This window comes from Ptychodera flava, chromosome 21 (genome assembly GCF_041260155.1).
Source record: "Ptychodera flava strain L36383 chromosome 21, AS_Pfla_20210202, whole genome shotgun sequence".
NCBI lineage: Eukaryota > Metazoa > Hemichordata > Enteropneusta > Ptychoderidae > Ptychodera > Ptychodera flava.
The window spans coordinates 18,365,812-18,384,348 of NC_091948.1; the positions used below are offsets into that span (position 1 = coordinate 18,365,812).

Consider the following 18,537-nt stretch of genomic DNA (forward strand, 5'->3'; position numbering starts at 1 on the left):
GATTGATGAAGAAAAGTTCCACTTCCTTGAATCTCTCTAAATTGTATATTGCCTTCAACTGCAGTTTGATTCCAACTTCTCCAGCAATTTCTCTCATTTCATCTGTTACCAGTAGTGATTCAAATGCTTTGCCAGACTTCCACACCTACAAGTCTGCTTTACTCTGTAGAGATTATAAAGGGTTTGTAACCTAAGCAAGATTCCTAAGGACTCTGCTGTCAAACTCGTTGGATCTACCCCATCACCAAGTGTCTTCTTGCAGACTTTCTTTACATCACCACAGCCATCTTCATCAGCCACTACTCCTTCTACTGTACGTTTCAGTGCCTGTTTACAGTCTCTCTTTACAGCATTAAGTTTAGTCACCATTTCCTCCATCTTTTCCTTTCTTAGTTGTGCTTTTAGGGCTTTAACTTCTTCTTCTAGCTCTTTCAGACGTTGTTCATAGACATGGTCATCCAATTCTATTTGTACATCAAGAGACTCTGTGGAAATGAATGATGTAAATAATTCAGCGCAAATGGACAAAAAAGGACACAAGACTAAAATTTTCATTGGTACACTGTCTTTGTATTGGTATTTATGGTGACATTAATTATAACACATCACTTTCAGTTGGAGGTTTGTGACTTGTTTCCCAACATTTTTTACATAATGAAAAACATAGTGTACATTAGTGTTTACACAGCCTTGAACAAGCTGTTGGAATAAAATATGAAAAATATTACAGAAACATATTTTAAAAGTACACAAAGGAATAATTTGCCAATATTGAATCGGTTTCATGCAAAGTATTGACATCTAAATAATGATACTGGAAATCTTTTTTTGCAAATATGAGGATATTTGTATCCAATTAATCATAACGTTGGTAATTTAGCATTTTCTGCCATCTTTTTGACTTAGGAAAATTCCAAAAGTTTAAGACTTAAATTGTTAACAATAATCTACTCTGTTATTGGTAGTGTTTCTCAAATTTAATTTAGTTCTTGCAGTTACAGTCAATGATTTATGTCATTGTCTGAAGTTGGCTGTTTTATAATCACCAGAAGGGAATTGTAAATGATTGTGTTTCCACTTTAATTTGAGTTTGCACGCTTTATAAGAATGCCACATTAAAGTAGTTATTCTTTCAAAAGCTGTTCCTTAATCACAAATTTCAGTTCCAAACGTAAGCTCTTGGAAAACTTTGTAAATGATATGAGTAAACATACAAGTTTATAATTACAACAGGAAGAAATTAATTTTTAACGGTAATTTTGATTTCATAATTGATGGCTATTTAATTGCTGTTTAAAAAATTACAGTGATTATAGAAATTCAAACTAGATGAATACCTTTCTCATCTTTCTCCTCCCCTTGATCTTCGCTGTCATCTCCACTTTGTTGCTTGACAGGTGTAGTTAAAAGAGATGCAAACCTTGCATAACTTGTTGATATGACTTCACTGTTCACCAAGTCTGTTTTCAGCTGCTTTGCTTTCTTAAAGGCAACAGCTGTGTTTTTTAGATGTTTAACTATTGTATCTGACAGATTCTGCTCAGGACTTCGTACAATAGAGTTGTCAGCATGATCTTCAAAGTATTTCATGATGAAGTGAGCCAGATGGGAATTTTCATAGACAGCTGTTGGTAAACCAGATACCATTGCTTCTAATCCATAAAAGCTGTAATCACTGTAGCATGGTGCAGGCAGACAGAGGTGAGACTGTTGTAGAGATCTCAGCAGAGCTTTTGCTGAATGGCCTGGATGAAGTGTAGGCTTGATATGAGGACACTTCATTTTTTCGGATATGAACTTTTCTACAGTCTTGTCTGCTTGTTGAGAGACACCCTGTATCTTCCATTCAGGAAGGTCCATGTAACTCGCTTTCCTACGGTTTGCTGCTGTACCAATTGAAGCTGCCATGACATCACATCTTTCTAGAGCTTCCTGTGTATCAATCTGACCACATGTCAGTATGTGGTGTTGTTGAATTTCCCCTTTTTGTGGATCCTTTCCCAACTGACAGCTGGCAGGTATTGGGAGAATTTCTTCATGTGGAATCTCTGACAAGTGTTTACCATCGTACTCAGCCCTGTATGCATTCTGAAAATACTGGTGGATTTTGGGTCCAATCGAAAATATCAGGTCTGCTTTACTTGCCATACGTAGCATCTTTTCTTCAAAGTCTTGTAATCTGCTCTTTATAGTTTGCAGACAGTTATGTTCTGGGCAGACATGATTGATGAGAACCAGCTTTGCACTGGGAAACAGTTTTGCTTTGATATCAGCTGCTGCCAGTCCTGTCGTTGGACCATAACCAATTACGTACTGAATATTTTCCAATTCTCTCAGGTCAGGGTAGTATATTGGGTGATGTGCCAACCTCTTCAGTGCAGGAAGTTCATCTTCGGGATCAGGTAATTCCTTTATTTGTGCTGGAATCAAGGTTACACCACAGCTCTCTGCATCTTTCTTCTGTTCCTCACTGATTTTGACATCAAGTACAGTAGAGTAGGCTGTCAGGGCTTCTCCACTTTTTGCCTTTCTTTCACAGAAATCTTGGATGAGGGATCTGTGAAATGCTGTGAGACCTAACTCATCTTTATCCCAGGAATTTGCAACAAACAACGCAGAAGGTTTGGACTGTATTTGGTGAAGTTTGGCTTTAGGGAAGAGTTGTTTATGTATAGCAGATGCAGCATTTTTTGTCTTTGCAGACAATGCAACTACATGTCTAATATCTTGCAGATTCTGCAGGTGTTCATAGTAGTTGACATGATTGAGAAGCCAGTTTATTGCAGGTGGATCTTCAGCAGGATCAGACCATTGTGGTCTTGTTGCTGGAATTAAATCCACTGTATGTGCTGTAGCATCTTTTCTTAGATCTTCACTCAGTTCAACATCAAGGACAGTGCAGTGAATTGCAGACAACTCAGTAGGCTTTTTCTTCAGTGTGTTTTCACAGAAATCACTGATCAGCTGCCAGGTTGTTGAACCCTGAGGACTTTTGTTCCAGGATGTCGATACAAGTAGTGCTGCCATATTGTTTGTTGCATGTAATGATTCAATTTACCATATACATATACATATACAACATGTATACAGCTAGTCAATGTCAAAGTATCTAGGTTTCACAGGATTTCCTTCACTGATTAAAGTTGTCCTGAACATGAAAGACTTTAAAATACGTACTTGTTTGTACAAATGAATACCTGTAACAAAGAGACAACAAGGCAGTAATTTTCAAATCTTTGGATTTTGTGGAATTATAGTTGGATTCGATTGAGGGTCCGGTTTGCCTTGCGGACCTCGACGAGTCTACATGTTTCTTATCATTAGAAAAGTAAACCTTTGCAACAAATTGAGTCTTTGGTGTTAGATTACAGCATGCAGCGGTGAACATTTCCCATACACTGTCTACATGGTCTAGCCTACAATCACGACAGTCGTTTCAGCATGCCACTCACAACAGGGTAAGCCTAATTCACGTGCCACGTGCCGCGTGCCACGCGCCGCGTGCCGCGTGCCAGGGACTCGTGAGAAATTATAGGGAGGGAGGGAGGGCCTAATTAAAAAGAGTATACGGAATCTAGGAATTGCGTTAGTTTATACATGCCCAGAGTATATTCAGGCAACACCACAATACCCATCTCAACACTACCTTTGTTATGCCAAACTTACAAAAGTTGGGGATTGAAATTAATTAGATGGAATAAAGTCTTTAGAGTTTGACCAATTTCGACACCTCTACACACACAGAGGCCGACTTTGTCTCGGAGCCGAGTTGTCGCAGAGCAGAGAAGTTTGCCATCGGCCGTGTTCTCATTGTATTCAAACTTATTGGCATGTAAAGACCGGTACAATTGTGCATTTTGTCGCAAAACCTTCGCGATCTTTGTGACAAACTGATGGTGAATCACAGTGATATTTGGGAAAGGGTGTCAGTAATTGTTTTCATTACCAGAAAGTAATATAAGGAAAATGAGGGCAACTCCAATCAACTGACACGTTCCAATACTTATTGAGAAATTCATGTCATCGAGCGGCACTTTCAAAGGCTTCATTAAAGGTGAACTTCTCCGATATGCTCGCACATGCAAAAACAACATGGACTTCATTGAAAAGGTCAATTTTTTCACACTCAAACTTCAACAACGAGATTATAGAAAAAAAAGATATATCTCGTATAAACAAAGATGTCAATCTCACAAATCGTCAACGATAACTCACTGATAAAGACAAGCTGAAAGACATAAGAACAAAACTGGTTTACACAACGACCTTCAGTCCATTCATCAAAACCAGTCAAATCAAACAATGTCTAATTGAAAATTGGAAAATAATAAAAGCCGATCAAACACTGGCCAAAGTTTTTCCAGAAAAACCTATCATAGCATACAAAAGGAATAAAAACATAAAATACATCCTCGTTCAGGCACAAATCAAGCATGATGATAAAAGTAAACACGAACGGTCTGACCAACAAACCACTCAAAGTTCAGACCACAACATACATGTAACCATACTAGCATCTCTATTTGATGAACAATCGCTACTATCAAATTAACATGCGGGAAAACAAAAGAATTCGAGCGACTGATGAAGGAACCACACTCTGGTTCCAAAACACCGTTAAGATGAATCACTCTAACACGTAACCGGTTATTTTCCCGAGGACCCAGATCACATTGTTGTGTTCTTGGGTGAACATTTGGGTTCGATTCTATGTAGTGACGACTGGACTACCGACGTTTAGTTGAACACCAACAAGTAAACTTTATTCAAGAGACGTAGACATGCTACATACACATCCGCCATGCCATGTAGGGAGAGCGTATATGCGCGGATGGCGGGGAACTTTATCATGTGACTACATTTGCATATATGAAACGATACAATCAGCATGCATAAATTAATTAACTCAATAACACAACATCCCCCTGTGTTTAAAAAAAGAAAATGAACGGCAGTGCTCAAAAAAGAGAAGTCCCATCTCATGAAATGATTGTTCCGATTCAATGAGAACTCTAAATACTGAGGCACTGAAATAACAACAAGAGTTCAGTCTCTCTAGTTCACAAGTCCAAACGCTGTGGTCTCTTGGATACACGTTGAGTCCGGTTTCTTCAAGGGTGTGGACGTCGTTGTGATATGCGGTTCAGATGCAGTATCAACAGGGTTATCATTGTAGTCAGGTGTTCGCAAGTCTTCCTCGCTGAAGTTCTCCGCTGTTGGTCTGATGTGGCGTCTATTGCGTCTGTATACGCCTCTTGGAGTCTCAACTGTATACGATAATGGTTCGTCAGTGCGTGCAACAACTCTGCCGGGTTTCCAAGTTTTGTGATCAGGTTCTGTACGCGAACAGGTTGTTGTGGCGTTATAGTTCCGGCAATGGGCGACTATGCTCCCAGTGTCTCTTTATAGTGTCTTGGCGGCGCTGTAAGATGTTGCCATGGTGACCAACACCAGTCGGCATCTTGCTCAGCAGGTTAGAGCGATACATGCGCGAATTCAGTAATTCACATGGCGATGGCAGGTTATGATCGATTGGCGTTGTTCGTAGACATCGCTAGATGTGGGTCTGTGCCAGTCTCACGGGCTTTAGTAAACACATCTTTCACTGTGCCTACTTGTCTCTCGATGAAGCCATTGCTTGACGGAAAATGAGGTGATGACGTAACGTGCTCAAATCCGTAATTTCTAGCAAACTCCTTGAACTCTCGACAATCGTATTGTGGGCCTTATCAGAGAGTAGGCGTTGGCAAATATCGTGCTCATCGATTATTGATTTCAGGTGATTGATGATCGATCTCGAGCAGAGGTTGTTCAATTCTTACCAAAGGAAATTTCAAGTATTGATCAGCCAATAACAAATAAGTGGATTGTTCCCAGTGAATCTGTAAGTTCAACCCAATCGCAAGCTTTCTGAACTAATTTTTCTGGATTTTCTTTCCTGGAAGTTGTGATTCATCTAACTTTGCTGCCACTGAAGTTCTGCAGTTGTATTGTTCTCCATGCGGACTCTTTTCTTATGTTAATCACATGATAATGAACATTCTCCTGGTGAACATCCTGCTGCTATTTATGGTAATCACCACCATGCAATACTCTGGTAAGATGCTACACCTGCTGAACAATGTATCGTCCAATACAAGATTGCTGACACCAGTTTGGAATACAATCAAAGCCTGCAAGCTGCAAGCAGGACCAGTAACTCATCGCGGTGTGAGAGCAGGCACTCGTAAGCAGAAATCCATGGGTGTTATCCAACAGCTGCATCAACACTTTCCAACCAATCGTATCACTCAGTTTCCCTCAGTCACATCAACATGTGACAAATGTGAACCAGTACTCAGAAAAAACAAGCTGCTGCTTACAACCTGGAATGTAAGATCAGTCTGCAACAAAGCAACTGAAGTTGGTGATTACATCACAGAACACAACATTGATTTACTAGCCATGACTGAAACCTGGATAAAAGATACAAATAGCCACGTCATCAATGAGTGCACTCCCAACGGGTACTCATTTTGTCACACACCACTCAACATGTCATCTGGCGGTGGTGTTGCTCTTGTCTACAAGTCAATTATGAAATTATTATCCTGGAAACCATTTAACTTCAAATCATTTGAAGCCACATTAGCCACTCTATCATACAATGGCATCTCAATAAAACTGATTGTTCTCTATCGTCCACCACCAAACAAGAGGAATAAATTCACCATACAACAATTCCTGTCTGAATTTGGCATCTTGCTAGAACAGCTTAGTTCATGTGATAGCCACCTGTTCATCGTTGGGGATTTCAACCTGCACATCGATGACCTACAGAATACCAACACAAAGAAGTTCACCGACATTATTGACTCCTTTGGCCTGAAACAATGGGTACAAACTTCAACTCACATCCGCGGTCACATCCTGGACTTAATCATCACAAACTCTGAGTCAGTCATCGATTCAATAGATGTGCATCATCAAAATCTCTCTGATCACTGTCCTGTTCACGCCAGGGTTATGCTACAAAAACCTCCACTACAGAAACGTCAAGTCATGTATCGCTCCATATCTGCCATCTCTTCCGATGTTTTCTCCAGTGATATTACCGCCATACCAGACCTTTGTCGTCCTCCAACCGATGTACATTCAGCCATAGCCACCTATAATAAACACCTGTCCAATCTTCTTGATAATCATGCACCTCTCAACAAACGCATCGAAACCATCAGACCAAACACTAAATGGTACACTACTGAAATACGTCAGGCAAAACAGCAGAGAAGATCAGCTGAACATAAATGGCGCACAACTAAACTGCAAATTCATCTGCAGATCTACAAAGATAAATGTCACCTGGTCAACAAATTAATTCGCCATGCTAAGCGTAACCACTACACCAACCTCATAAAAGACAACGCAGACAATCAGAGGTCACTGTTCAGAACTATGTCATCTCTGTTCAACAAACCAACACCTCTACCTACCCATACGTCAACTCAAGATCTTACACAACGTTTCAGCCAGTATTATATTTCATTAAGAAAATCAGTGACATCCGTAATAGCCTCGACTTGAACACCTCGACCAGTCAACAGAGCAATCTTGAAATCATCACAACATCAAGATTACCACAATTCAACTCTGTCAATATAGACGATGTCAGGAAAATCATAATCCACTCACCATCAAAGTCATGCTGCCTCGATCCAATTCCAACTTCACTGCTCAAGAAATGTCTTGACCCACTGCTTCCGTTCATCACAGAAACTGTCAATCTGTCTCTTCACACTGGTGAAGTTCCACAGTTATTCAAGTCAGCAATCATAACTCCACTTCTCAAGAAACCTTCCCTGGACTTCAACATTCTAAAGAACTATCGACCTGTTTCAAATCTGCCATTTCTTTCCAAAGTACTCGAGAAGATCGTTGCACATCAAATCAATAACTACCTTACTGAAAACTCACTCCAGATACCATTTCAGTCAGCATACAGAAAATACCACAGTACGGAAACTGCACTCCTGAAAGTACACAATGACATTGTTTGTCCGTTGACTCTGGCAAATATGTTCTCCTCATCCTCCTGGATCTCTCTGCTGCTTTCGACACAATCGATCACAATATACTACTCGATAGACTCGCTCATCTTGGTATCTCTGGTGTTACACTAAAGTGGTTAATTCATATCTGAATCAACATTGGTCCACTAGGAAATTTGGTACATAAGCATAATCTACACTTCCACCAGTACGCAGACGACAACCAGCTCTATCTTTCATTTTCTCATCGCGACTCTCCCACAGCCCTATCTTCAATTGAGACCTGCGCATTCATGACATAAAGGAATGGATGACCCACAATAAACTCCAGCTTAATGATAGTAAAACCGAGGTCCTGCTGATTCGTTCAAAGTTCAACTGCTCACGTGATCCTGTTAACACTGTCAACATTGGTTCTACTTCCATCACACCTGTCTCATCTGCGCGCAACATTGGTATGATCTTTGACAATAAACACATGTTCAGTCAGCACATCAGGCAAACTTGCAAGTCAATCTACAGTCACCTCCGCCGGATTGGTTCTATACGACGCTATCTTAGTAACGAGACATGTCAAATTATCATACATGCAACTTTATCAGCCAAACTCGACTACTGCAACTCCCTTCTGTACGGCCTTCCGGATAACACTATTTCTTTACTACAACGAGCGCAAAATGCTGCAGCCAGGATAATCACACGCACCAGGAAATTCACACCAATCACTCCAGTTCTGGCCCGTCTCCATTGGTTACCAGTTCGTCTCAGGATTGACTACAAGATTTGTTGTTAACGTTCAAAGCTATCCACAACCAAACGCCTGCATATATCAGTGATCTACTCCAGCCTTATATTCCACACGCACTCTGCGCTCCTCACCAAGAAACTTTTAACTTGCACAACCTACAAAAACATAACCTATGGTGGCCGTGCCTTCTCTCACGCTGGCCCTAAACTATGGAATGCACTACCACTTGACATCAGAGAATCTACAAACTTAGAAACTTTCAAAAGAAAGCTGAAAACTCACATGTTCACCAGAGCATACAGTGTGGCTTAACCATTGAGCGTCACAGAGCAAAACTTCTGTTTTGGATTTTGGCGCTATATAAACTTTTGCTGATTGATTGATTGATTGATTGATTGAAACAAGTCTGATGACAGCGTACCCTATGACACGGACCTGGGGGGTACATCGTGTGAGTGTAGTGGCTCTTTGGGTTGTGATACTTGGTATTTCTGACAGATAGAGCATTGATGAACTACTTTATCGATGTCACTATACATACCAACCCAGTAGACTACTGATTTATCGCCTAGCTTGCATTCTCTATGCCTTGGTGTGCTAAGTGTATTTTCTCTAGCACCATTTTGCGTAGCGACTTAGGTACAACGATTCTGTTGCCTTTGACCACAATTCCATCGGACACTCCTAGCTCCTCCCGAAACGTCCAGTACGGTAGTAGGTGGGCGGGACACTCTGAGCCATCCCGTCATGATGACGTCTCGTAGTGCCATGAGCTTGGTGTCGCATGTAATTTCTTCACGGAACTGATCAAGTCGTGCAGATGATGCATTAAAGTGCATGTTGTGTACCGTAACATCAAGGCCTTTCACCGTTTCCCCTTCACAGGGTCAACGCGTGACAATGCGTCGGCTAGCGGCACGCATTTCCCGGTGACATACTCTAGCGTGAAGTGGTACAGCTGTGTGCGTAACAGCATCCTAGCGAGTCTTGGGTTGACGTTCGCTATGTTTTTCTTCACGATACTTACCAGTGGTCGGTGATCAGTCTCAATTGTTACACGTCGACCAAAGAAGTACTCGTGGAAACGTTCTAGGCCATATACTATGCCTAGCAGTTCTCTCTCTATATTTGAGTAGTGTGTTTCTGTATCAGTCAGCGCTTTGCTCGCGAATGCGATCGGGCGTTTGTCTTGTATGAGGGCGGCACCTAGCCCCCTGCTGGACGCATCACCTAGCCCCCTGCTGGACGCGTCTACTTGTAGCGTCAGCAGCTTCGTCAGATCGTAGAATGGGAGGTTGCGTGCAGCACAGATCTCCGCTTTGATACAGTTGAATGCGCGGTCATGCTCAGGACCCCATATGAATTCTGAACCTTGCTTGCAGAGGTCGCGTAGTGGCGCGGTGAGCTCTGCCAAGCAGGGTATGTACCTGTTTAGGTAGTTTACAAGTCTGAGAAAGCTCTGCAGGTCTTTCACGTCGCTAGGGCGGCTCATTTCTCTGAGGGCCTTCATTTTGTCTGGATCGGGTGAAATGCCATTCTCGCCGATAATGTGACCGTAGAATAAGATGCTTTTACATCGTACCACCAACTTCTCATCGTTGAAACGTACGTTCTTTTCTCTTCCACTTGTAGTACGCGATGAAGTGTAGCATCGTGATCATGACCGTCCTGGTCCCAACCTGCGACGACAAGATCATCTGCGATTCCGAATACACCTGGTATGTCACAGAATGTCTTATCCATCTGTCCTTTGAACACGTCTTGGGCGCATTTTTGTCATATGGGTAGTCTGCGATAGCAATACCTGCCAAACGGCGTGTTGAACGTAGTCAGTAGAGCGCTTTCATCATCTAGCGGTATATTCCAGTAGCCAGAGCGTGCATCGAGAATACTGAACCACTTTGCACCGTGTAGTCGACTGACTATCTCGTCAAACGTCGGTGTTGGATAGTGCGGTCCTCTGATCGCGAGGTTTAAGTCCTTCGGATCTAAGCATAGACGAATTTCACCATTTCTCTTGGTGACACAAACGCAACTGTTAACCCAGTCGGTTGGCTGTGTGACCGGCTTGATTATTTCTTTCTCAACAAGTCTATCCAACTCGTTTTTGAGAGCATCTCGTAGGGCAAACGGCACATGTCGCGGAGGGTGTACTACAGGTGGAACGCTACGGTTGATTTCTATGTGATACCTGTCCTCGAAGCAACCAATCCCTTGAATTACATCAGTGTACTGGTAAAGTATTCTTTCTCGCGCGGCGGGGTCACCTTTCGGTCTTGATGATTGTGACGTTATGTCTGACTTTGTATCAGGTTCAACACTATCGTCAGCAATGTCAATGTTGTAGTGAAAAGTAACCAGCTGTAGTGCGTGCATGTGGGTAAGCCTGGTAATACAGGACCTCTGATTTACTCACGTTAAATAGGCAGCGTTCAGCCCACTCGCAGTGAGATAGCGTATTAAGTAACACGTACCATACAACTCAATAGTGTGCCTCCATAGGCGACTAGCCTGGTGTGTGAAGGTTGTAACCCTGGTAATGCCTCTGTGCTACTTTGTGTAGGCACAAGCGTGTGATACACTGATGCAGGCATTATATTTCCCACTGCGCCAGTGTCTGTCTTGCATTTGATGACTGTTGTTCCATACTCAGAATTAGCAGTAAGAGTTACAAAGGCTTGTTTCTCTCTGTTATTGTCGATCTCATAGTGTGCCCTGTCTCTGTGGAGCGTGTTGAGGTAGATGGCATCGTCAGCATTTTCATCATCTGTTACAATTCCTAAATCGGACTCTTTCACTGTTTGAATACGAGCAGTGGGTTAAGTGTCTTTGCTTGGTGGTCTGCACATTTTTACCCAGTGATTTCTCTTGCCACAGCCTCTGCAGGTAGATCCTCGGGCGGGACACCTCTTGTCTTTCTTGTGAGTCTTGCCACAGTTGCCACACGTCGGGGAGGATGGGACTGCCACTGACCGTGTATTTGGCCTCTTGGCACCCTTCGCCCGGTGAGCATTTCCTTTGTCTTTCAGTGCGTTGTGAACGGCATGTGCACCGCTTATATCGTCCAACTGGCGTGATGTGGCCTCACGTAACTGAACGATACGGATAGCATCTTGAAGCGTGGTTTTCTCACCAGCTTCGAGCAACTTTGACTGTATACGACGCGAGTTGATACCATAAATTAGCGTGTCTAACATGTGTTCGTCTGGTTCTTTGTACTTGCAGTCAGCACAGACAAGTCTGATGCGTTTCATGAAAGTGTCGACTGGTTCATTCGCCTCTTGCTTCAGGTTGCGTAGCTTGAATCGTGCCACTCTGAAGTTACTGTGCGGTTTGAGGTACGCCTCAAATTTCTCCCAGTGCTTGCTCAGATCATCTTTGTCGGCGCCTCTCAGCTCCCATGACTTGGTATATCTCGACCTTCCTGCCCTATCCAAATCAATAGATAGCGGATTTTCTTCTTTTCGTCGGTGGATGCTAAAGGACCTTCGAAGTATAGCTCGCACAGGCTTTTGAAGTTGGCGAGGGCAGTGCTGGGATCTGCAGCATGCCAGTCCATCCTGGGCGTTGGTAACCGCTGAGTTCGGCCATGTTGCGCAATACGAAGGGTAACTGCGTAACGTATGGGTGTTCTCAGGTCACGTCGCAATCGTTCACGGATCCAGCGATGAGGGACAGTTTATTGGCTGGATCCCACTCCTGACACCATGTTGTGTTCATGGGTGAACATTTGGCTTCGATTCTGTATTAGTGACTTCTGGACTACGGACGTTTAGTTGAACACCAACAAGTAAACTTTATTCAAGAGATGTAGACATGCTACATACACACCCGCCATGCCATGTGGGGGAGAGTATATGCGCGGATGGTGGGGACTTTATCATGTGACTACATTTGCATATATGAAAGGATACAATCAGCGTGCATAAATTAATTAACTCAATAACACAACACACATGACCAGGGTCAAAGCACTATCGATTCACCGGTGTCTCGCCATGTTTCTCCATATCATTAAACCACATTGATCGATTTAATATACCGCATCACTATCAAAGGTAGAAAACGATGTGTAAAGTTGCTCTCATTTTCTTATATTAATTGTCGTTGTATGCCGTACATGTGCAATTATTGTTTGAAAACTAAGTTGAGCTATTGCCATTGTACAAAACAGAGTGCATAATTACATGTTGGCCATAGACATGCCCTCTTTTGGGCTGACCTATGGTAGTGCGATTCTCGTGATAAGATTTAAATATAGATGTAGCTTCAATTGAAGGTGTAGCTTTGTTTCCTGTGCTTTTTGACACAATTTTGATCTTGCAAACTGCAAAATTAACTTAGGTGCTTTACTTGTAGAGTTGAAGAAGTGATAATTAGTTCCAGAGACCAGCTCTGGAACTGTTAGTTTTTGCTCACTTTCTTTCTTTCTTTCTTTCTTTCTTTCTTTCTCTATTTCCAGTATTACTATCATAGAACATGCTATACACAAATTTTACCTTAATTACCCAGAATGCAGTGCGACACGCTTATGACGTCATCGCTCAGCTCGGACGGGTTTTACAGGCATTTCTTGTGTGTTTATTTATTTATTTTTTATTCTGCATTGCTCAACTATCATATTGCGTTCAGCTATTAATAATTCTAGCTTTCTTTCACTTTGTTTTTTGTTGCTTTTTGATTTTATTTTCTCTAAATACTCGCCGTACGTGGCGCTATACTGTTTCGCCCGAATGCTCATGGATACACATGGCGGCGTATCGATCGCCTCGCTCGCACAGAGAGAGAAAAGTAGGCTTTCCCTAAGTTTACAAGCGAGGCTGTGCACATCGTGTACCTAGGCGAGGTGGATGTGCTCGAAAACGAAGATCATTGCAAAATTTGGATTCAAAATCGGCTGTTTTGGCGGAGAAACTGCCCGCCGTATTTCTGAGGAGCCACCAGCGGTTTTTCCTATATCAGTCTGCGAGGCCGTTTAACGCCGGTAACACACAGCCCTGCCATGCAGAGCTAGGCATTCATAGTGAACTGTCTGTCACCGCACCGCACCGGCATGCGTTGGCTGCACGTAAAAGCAGCTCAACTTTCCAAGATCAAACGGTCAGTATCTTGTGAAAACAGCGACATTGCAATGAAAATTGTTTTAGTCTGTGCTTTTAATCAAATGAAAATGCATGTGGCCTCGGTTTTCAATTTCAACGGCCTAGGTCCGATGTTTCCTCTCATCTGATCATCGTCGTAAACCACGCGCCTCTTTACGGCAACAACTCAGCACTACCCGTCAAGCGATTGATTTTTGCGTAGGTCAGTGGAGCGAAAATTATTGCTCTGGCTAGCGAGAATGTCGTCTGATATACATATGTATCTGTTGTGTTCTTACTGTACATGGAGGCATTTGTAATCTGTCTGCTCTATCAACAAGTTTGACACAATACCTCAATGAATATTATCAACCAGAAAATTCTTAACACCCTGCATGAAACTTTTTTCCTGCTTCTCTTTTGTCTCAGTTAAACGAAACTTTCTTCACTGACACTTATCTCAAATACATGACACAGCTAAAAGAGACTAGAAGAAAAGTCTTGATTTTACACATGCAAGTGCAATTCTCAATTAACACAGTACATTTTGTGCCGCTAAATACACACGCAGTGTTTCTGAAATAATTCACTGTATTTTGGCACGTAATTTCTCGGGCGGCATCATACACGACAACGGGTAAGTTAGCATGGAGGAGACGGCATGGCAATATCTCTCTGCCTTCAAAAATGTTCTTCACCTTGGTGAAGCAATGTTCAACTAAACGCCCAGAGTCAGCCCGGTTGATGTTGAGGACTTTCTTCGAGAGATAGATCCGACACTCGAAAAATGTGCCAGTGAGTTTCATCGGAGTTGTATTTCCCAAATCAAAGTAACTACCTGAAAGAAAACTTTGAAGTTTGATGATATGTAGTGCAGTGCCAAGCTTGTTGTGAGTGGCATGCTGAAACGACTGTCGTGATTGTAGACTAGACAGTGTATGGGAAACGTTCGCCGCGTGCTGTAATCTAACACTAAAGACTCAATTTGTCGCAAATGTTTACTTTCTAATGATAAGCAACAAGTAGACTTGTCAAGCTCTGCAAGGCAAACCGGACACTCATTCAAATTCGACTGTATTAGTTGGATTCAGGATTGTTCTTCTGCTAAGTTGAGACCAGTTCAAAGCTTGACTGTACGAAACACACATGTGTTACTGATCTGTACACCAACTGAAAGCCAGCAAAGTTGATGAATGTGCTTTTGATATCGAGTTTCAGCATCCAAACAGGGCATTTTTTCTTATGTAGATATATTTAAAGTTATAAGCTCACTCTCTTTTGTTGTTTGAAACCGAATTAACCTTTCTCCACGTAATGATTTTCATTTTGAATGTCAAATCCTTGATTACAGGATATAAGCAGCTGGCCCTATTCTAATGCTTAAAACTCAGACATGCTTTATTGTAACTTGCCCTCCACATGTGCACAAAGTGCCTTCCATCAACTGAAACAAAAATACATGCAAATATTGCTATTATGATAACAAAGGAGCTTGCAAATTACCAAGTAAGGCACTGTACATGGCTCACTATAGAGCTGGATAATTTGATGATTAGGTGTCCAATGTCCAGGTACCTCGCCTAGCCTGTAACCCTCTTGTTCTTTTGTCAACAGCATATCCTATCTTTTCATCCAGTGTGTAATCATAATGCTATCAATATCTGCGTTTCATGTATCTGAGATCTACATCTGGCAAATTGTCACTCATATCCCCTCCTTTTTAGTATACTCTCTTACCTATGACATCATTAGTATGCAATAAAGTACCATAGATAATTAGAGGTTATTACCCAATATCGGCTGTTCCTGTGTCGTATCAGCATGAGTGTCATTTGTGCTGCGTCAGACACGCGACGAAGTCTCGTGTCTGACGCAGCACAACTGACACGAATGCTAATACGACACAAGGAACAGGCGATATTGGGTAATAACCGATTTATCATATACCCATGCCCATAATTTTAGGGAATTTTACTAATAGAACCAAAGCCTATAATTTTGAGGCTTTACTTTATTACGCCTTGCGCATAAATATCAGAATGTTTATGTGAACAGGCTTCATTCATAAAGTATACGACGAAGATGTCAAATCACGTGCGACATCACTGCAAGTCGTCCATATCTCAATGGAACCCCAGAAGAAAGACACCGGGATACAAAAATCGTCATACAGAAGGAACATTTTAAGGTGCAATATGCTATTACAACTGTAACCGATCAAAAACTACTCAGCTTTAAATCTATCCTGATTTCGATCGTCGTACGGCACGGAGCTCGCGCGGAGAGGGGACGCCATTTTGTTAGAACAGTCGTTCGTCGTCGCGGCGCGACATCGCTGTCACGCCACGCGCTCACTACCTGTTCGGTGGAGACCGTGCACAGTGCCGGCGCCGTGCGAACGGCAGAATGTTTGCTAGAACTTGACCAAAAAATACCATGGGAAATCATTTCAAGACTCAACGTGATATTTCCGTATTTTGCAACCAGAAATACCCATGTTCCATCGCTTCGCAGGTGGGGAGCAGCCGCCATTTTGTTGTTAACCAACAAACTGCTAATGTAGTTCGGGAAAACTCGAAAACTGATGACGTTCATCGTGCATATCTCGACGTTTACCGTGAAATATCATGGCTGATATTTTACGTTGAACGTCACCAGGATGTAGCAATATGGGCATGGGTATATGATAAAGCTGTTTGTCAACTCCGTAATTTGATGACTTGATGGCTTGATGACGTCATAAATTGAAAATGGCTGCCATTATATTGCTTAAAAATGTTAAAATACACTTGTATTTTGGCAGTTTTCATCATTTTATTGCCTGAACAGAAATTAACACCCCAAATTACATACAAAACTTATTTATGCATATTAATTATTGAGTTGGTGTCATACAATCAACATGGCAACTGAAAATTACAAAATGACCGATTATGAAGTTCACTATGCTTGGTACAATAGCCCATTTGTGTGAGAAAATGGTAGTTAAAGTTGCAATATGGATCAAAATTGTCGATTTTTTTTGTAAAACTAAAGCAAATAGACCATACTAGGTTGAAGTACTCTTCTTATAGCTATAAGCCTCTTACCGGCACACAAATACGTTCATTTTGATACATTGCGGCCGCCTAGAAAAGCTGTTTTGTAAACAAACTTTCAAACAAAAACATTAGCGTTTTCTGCAGTGCACTTGACAAGTACAACCAAGAATGATGACGTCTAGCTAGAGTGCACGTTTGAGGGGCGATGTTGACATTATGACAGAACTTGACATTTATAATGATAATTCATTGTACATGTTGGGTTTGCCTTACTTTGGTAGCACCACAATGTTTCAGAAATATAAGTATATCGATTTGTTAAAGTACAGCTCTACAAAAGATCGTGTGATTGATTTTTCTCACCCATATATATATTGGTATGTGTATGCCAGTGCCGCACCGTGTGCAGCTACTGTGTAAGTTCGATCGATCGAGTGTCCAGACCACGTACACCGATCTGGTTGTGTTCACCGCGTGCCTGACAGCGTTCTTTCTCAGAGCAAGAGTTTGGAATGACATACCTTTTCATATAAAGTCAACAAACTCTCTACATAACTTCAAACAAACTTTCAGACAATATTTGATCAATCAGTAACAGGTTTCACTTTTGTCATGTACTAATGTAGTGATCTTCTACGATATTGTAATTATTTCAGCAGTTTTCTTTTTTTATTTAAAGAACTATTTGTTATTGTTATCATGAGCCCTCTTTGCTAACTCTGTTTTTTTCAGACAAGCTACCATGACGGGGTTTGGGCTAGACTAGCTGTAAGCTATTTCCCGACTCCCCATTTACCCTCTACTTTGTTATTTTCTCCCTTTCGAGTTCATGTGTCATGTAACTGACTTTTTCAAATCGGGTAAATAAACCAATTATCATGGGGCGTTCCTTGGTATTCAAAAAAAAAATCTTTCTCAGTTCTTGTTTTTGTTTAATCTTCAATTGCAGTTTATGTGCTTACTGGCGTTTTTTATGTTTTAGGTCTCCAAACAGCAAAATGTGTTGCTTTTCATAAAATTGACGGAAGCTGCAAAAAGGCAAGGTAAACTAGCTTCCAAAGGCGAGAAAAAGTCTTCTCTTTATTCACAAACCCTTACTTAACGGTCTTTTTGGCCAGTACATCCTCTAAATACAGAGGCACAAAACTATGTGTCTTTCACCACACACATACACATAAAAAACCAGAAAATTCAACAAATGAAAGAGGCTTCTTAAACAAAGGAAGCAAAAAACCAAAATCACAATAATAAATCCTATTTTCCGGTGACCAAAGGTCACATGACCAGGGTCAAAACACTATTAATTCTGCCATGTTTTTTTGTTATCATGAAATCCCACTAATATTGATCTATTCTCTATACCGTAACACTTTCAAAGGTAGAACCGATTCGGTTTTCAGACAGAGGCCACTGTTAGATAATTAATAATTTCATAATAGTGTGTAACTTGTGTTGAGCTTATTTGCTAAGTTTTGTTACATTTATCTTTTATTTTGAGTTAATGGAATATAAATGCAAATTATACAGTACCTTTAAGCTATCATTTTGCTACCTAAATGGGCTATTGTACTAATCATAATGAACTTCATAATCGGCCATTTTGTAAGTTTTGGTTGTCATGTTGGTTTTATGACATAATC

General features: G+C 41.5%; 4 protein-coding genes and 1 long non-coding RNA gene across 6 annotated transcripts in view; 2 read left to right on the forward strand and 3 right to left on the reverse strand.

Annotated features, from left to right (window-relative positions):
* The window catches only part of LOC139122236 (mucin-22-like), a 101,968-nt gene extending 101,871 nt beyond the window's left edge, over window positions 1-97 (reverse strand). The window contains exon 1 of the mRNA XM_070687664.1: window positions 1-97. Coding sequence (XP_070543765.1) covers window positions 1-97 — 97 coding nt within the window.
* LOC139121623 (uncharacterized) overlaps window positions 31-18,537 on the reverse strand; it is a 27,656-nt gene continuing 9,149 nt past the window's right edge. For both annotated transcript variants that reach the window (XM_070686674.1, XM_070686672.1), the window contains exons 2-3: window positions 1,338-3,197; window positions 31-485 (exon numbers count right to left, since the gene is read on the reverse strand). In XM_070686674.1, coding sequence (XP_070542775.1) covers window positions 106-485; window positions 1,338-3,027 — 2,070 coding nt within the window. In that variant the 5' untranslated portion in view covers window positions 3,028-3,197 and the 3' untranslated portion in view covers window positions 31-105. The remainder of the gene's footprint in view (window positions 486-1,337; window positions 3,198-18,537) is intronic.
* On the forward strand, window positions 6,085-7,563 carry LOC139122237 (uncharacterized). The gene has a single exon (XM_070687665.1). The coding sequence runs from the start codon at window positions 6,085-6,087 to the stop codon at window positions 7,561-7,563; it is 1,479 nt and encodes a 492-aa protein (XP_070543766.1).
* Window positions 11,595-12,775, reverse strand: LOC139122238 (uncharacterized). Its single transcript, XM_070687666.1, has 2 exons — window positions 12,762-12,775; window positions 11,595-12,204 (listed from the first exon to the last, which is right to left on the reverse strand). Exons 1-2 carry the CDS (start codon window positions 12,773-12,775, stop codon window positions 11,595-11,597), a joined length of 624 nt encoding a protein of 207 aa, XP_070543767.1.
* The window catches only part of LOC139121625 (uncharacterized), an 11,196-nt gene continuing 9,951 nt past the window's right edge, over window positions 17,293-18,537 (forward strand). Inside the window, exon 1 of the long non-coding RNA XR_011549330.1 lies at window positions 17,293-17,940. This is a non-coding gene — a long non-coding RNA (uncharacterized lncRNA). The remainder of the gene's footprint in view (window positions 17,941-18,537) is intronic.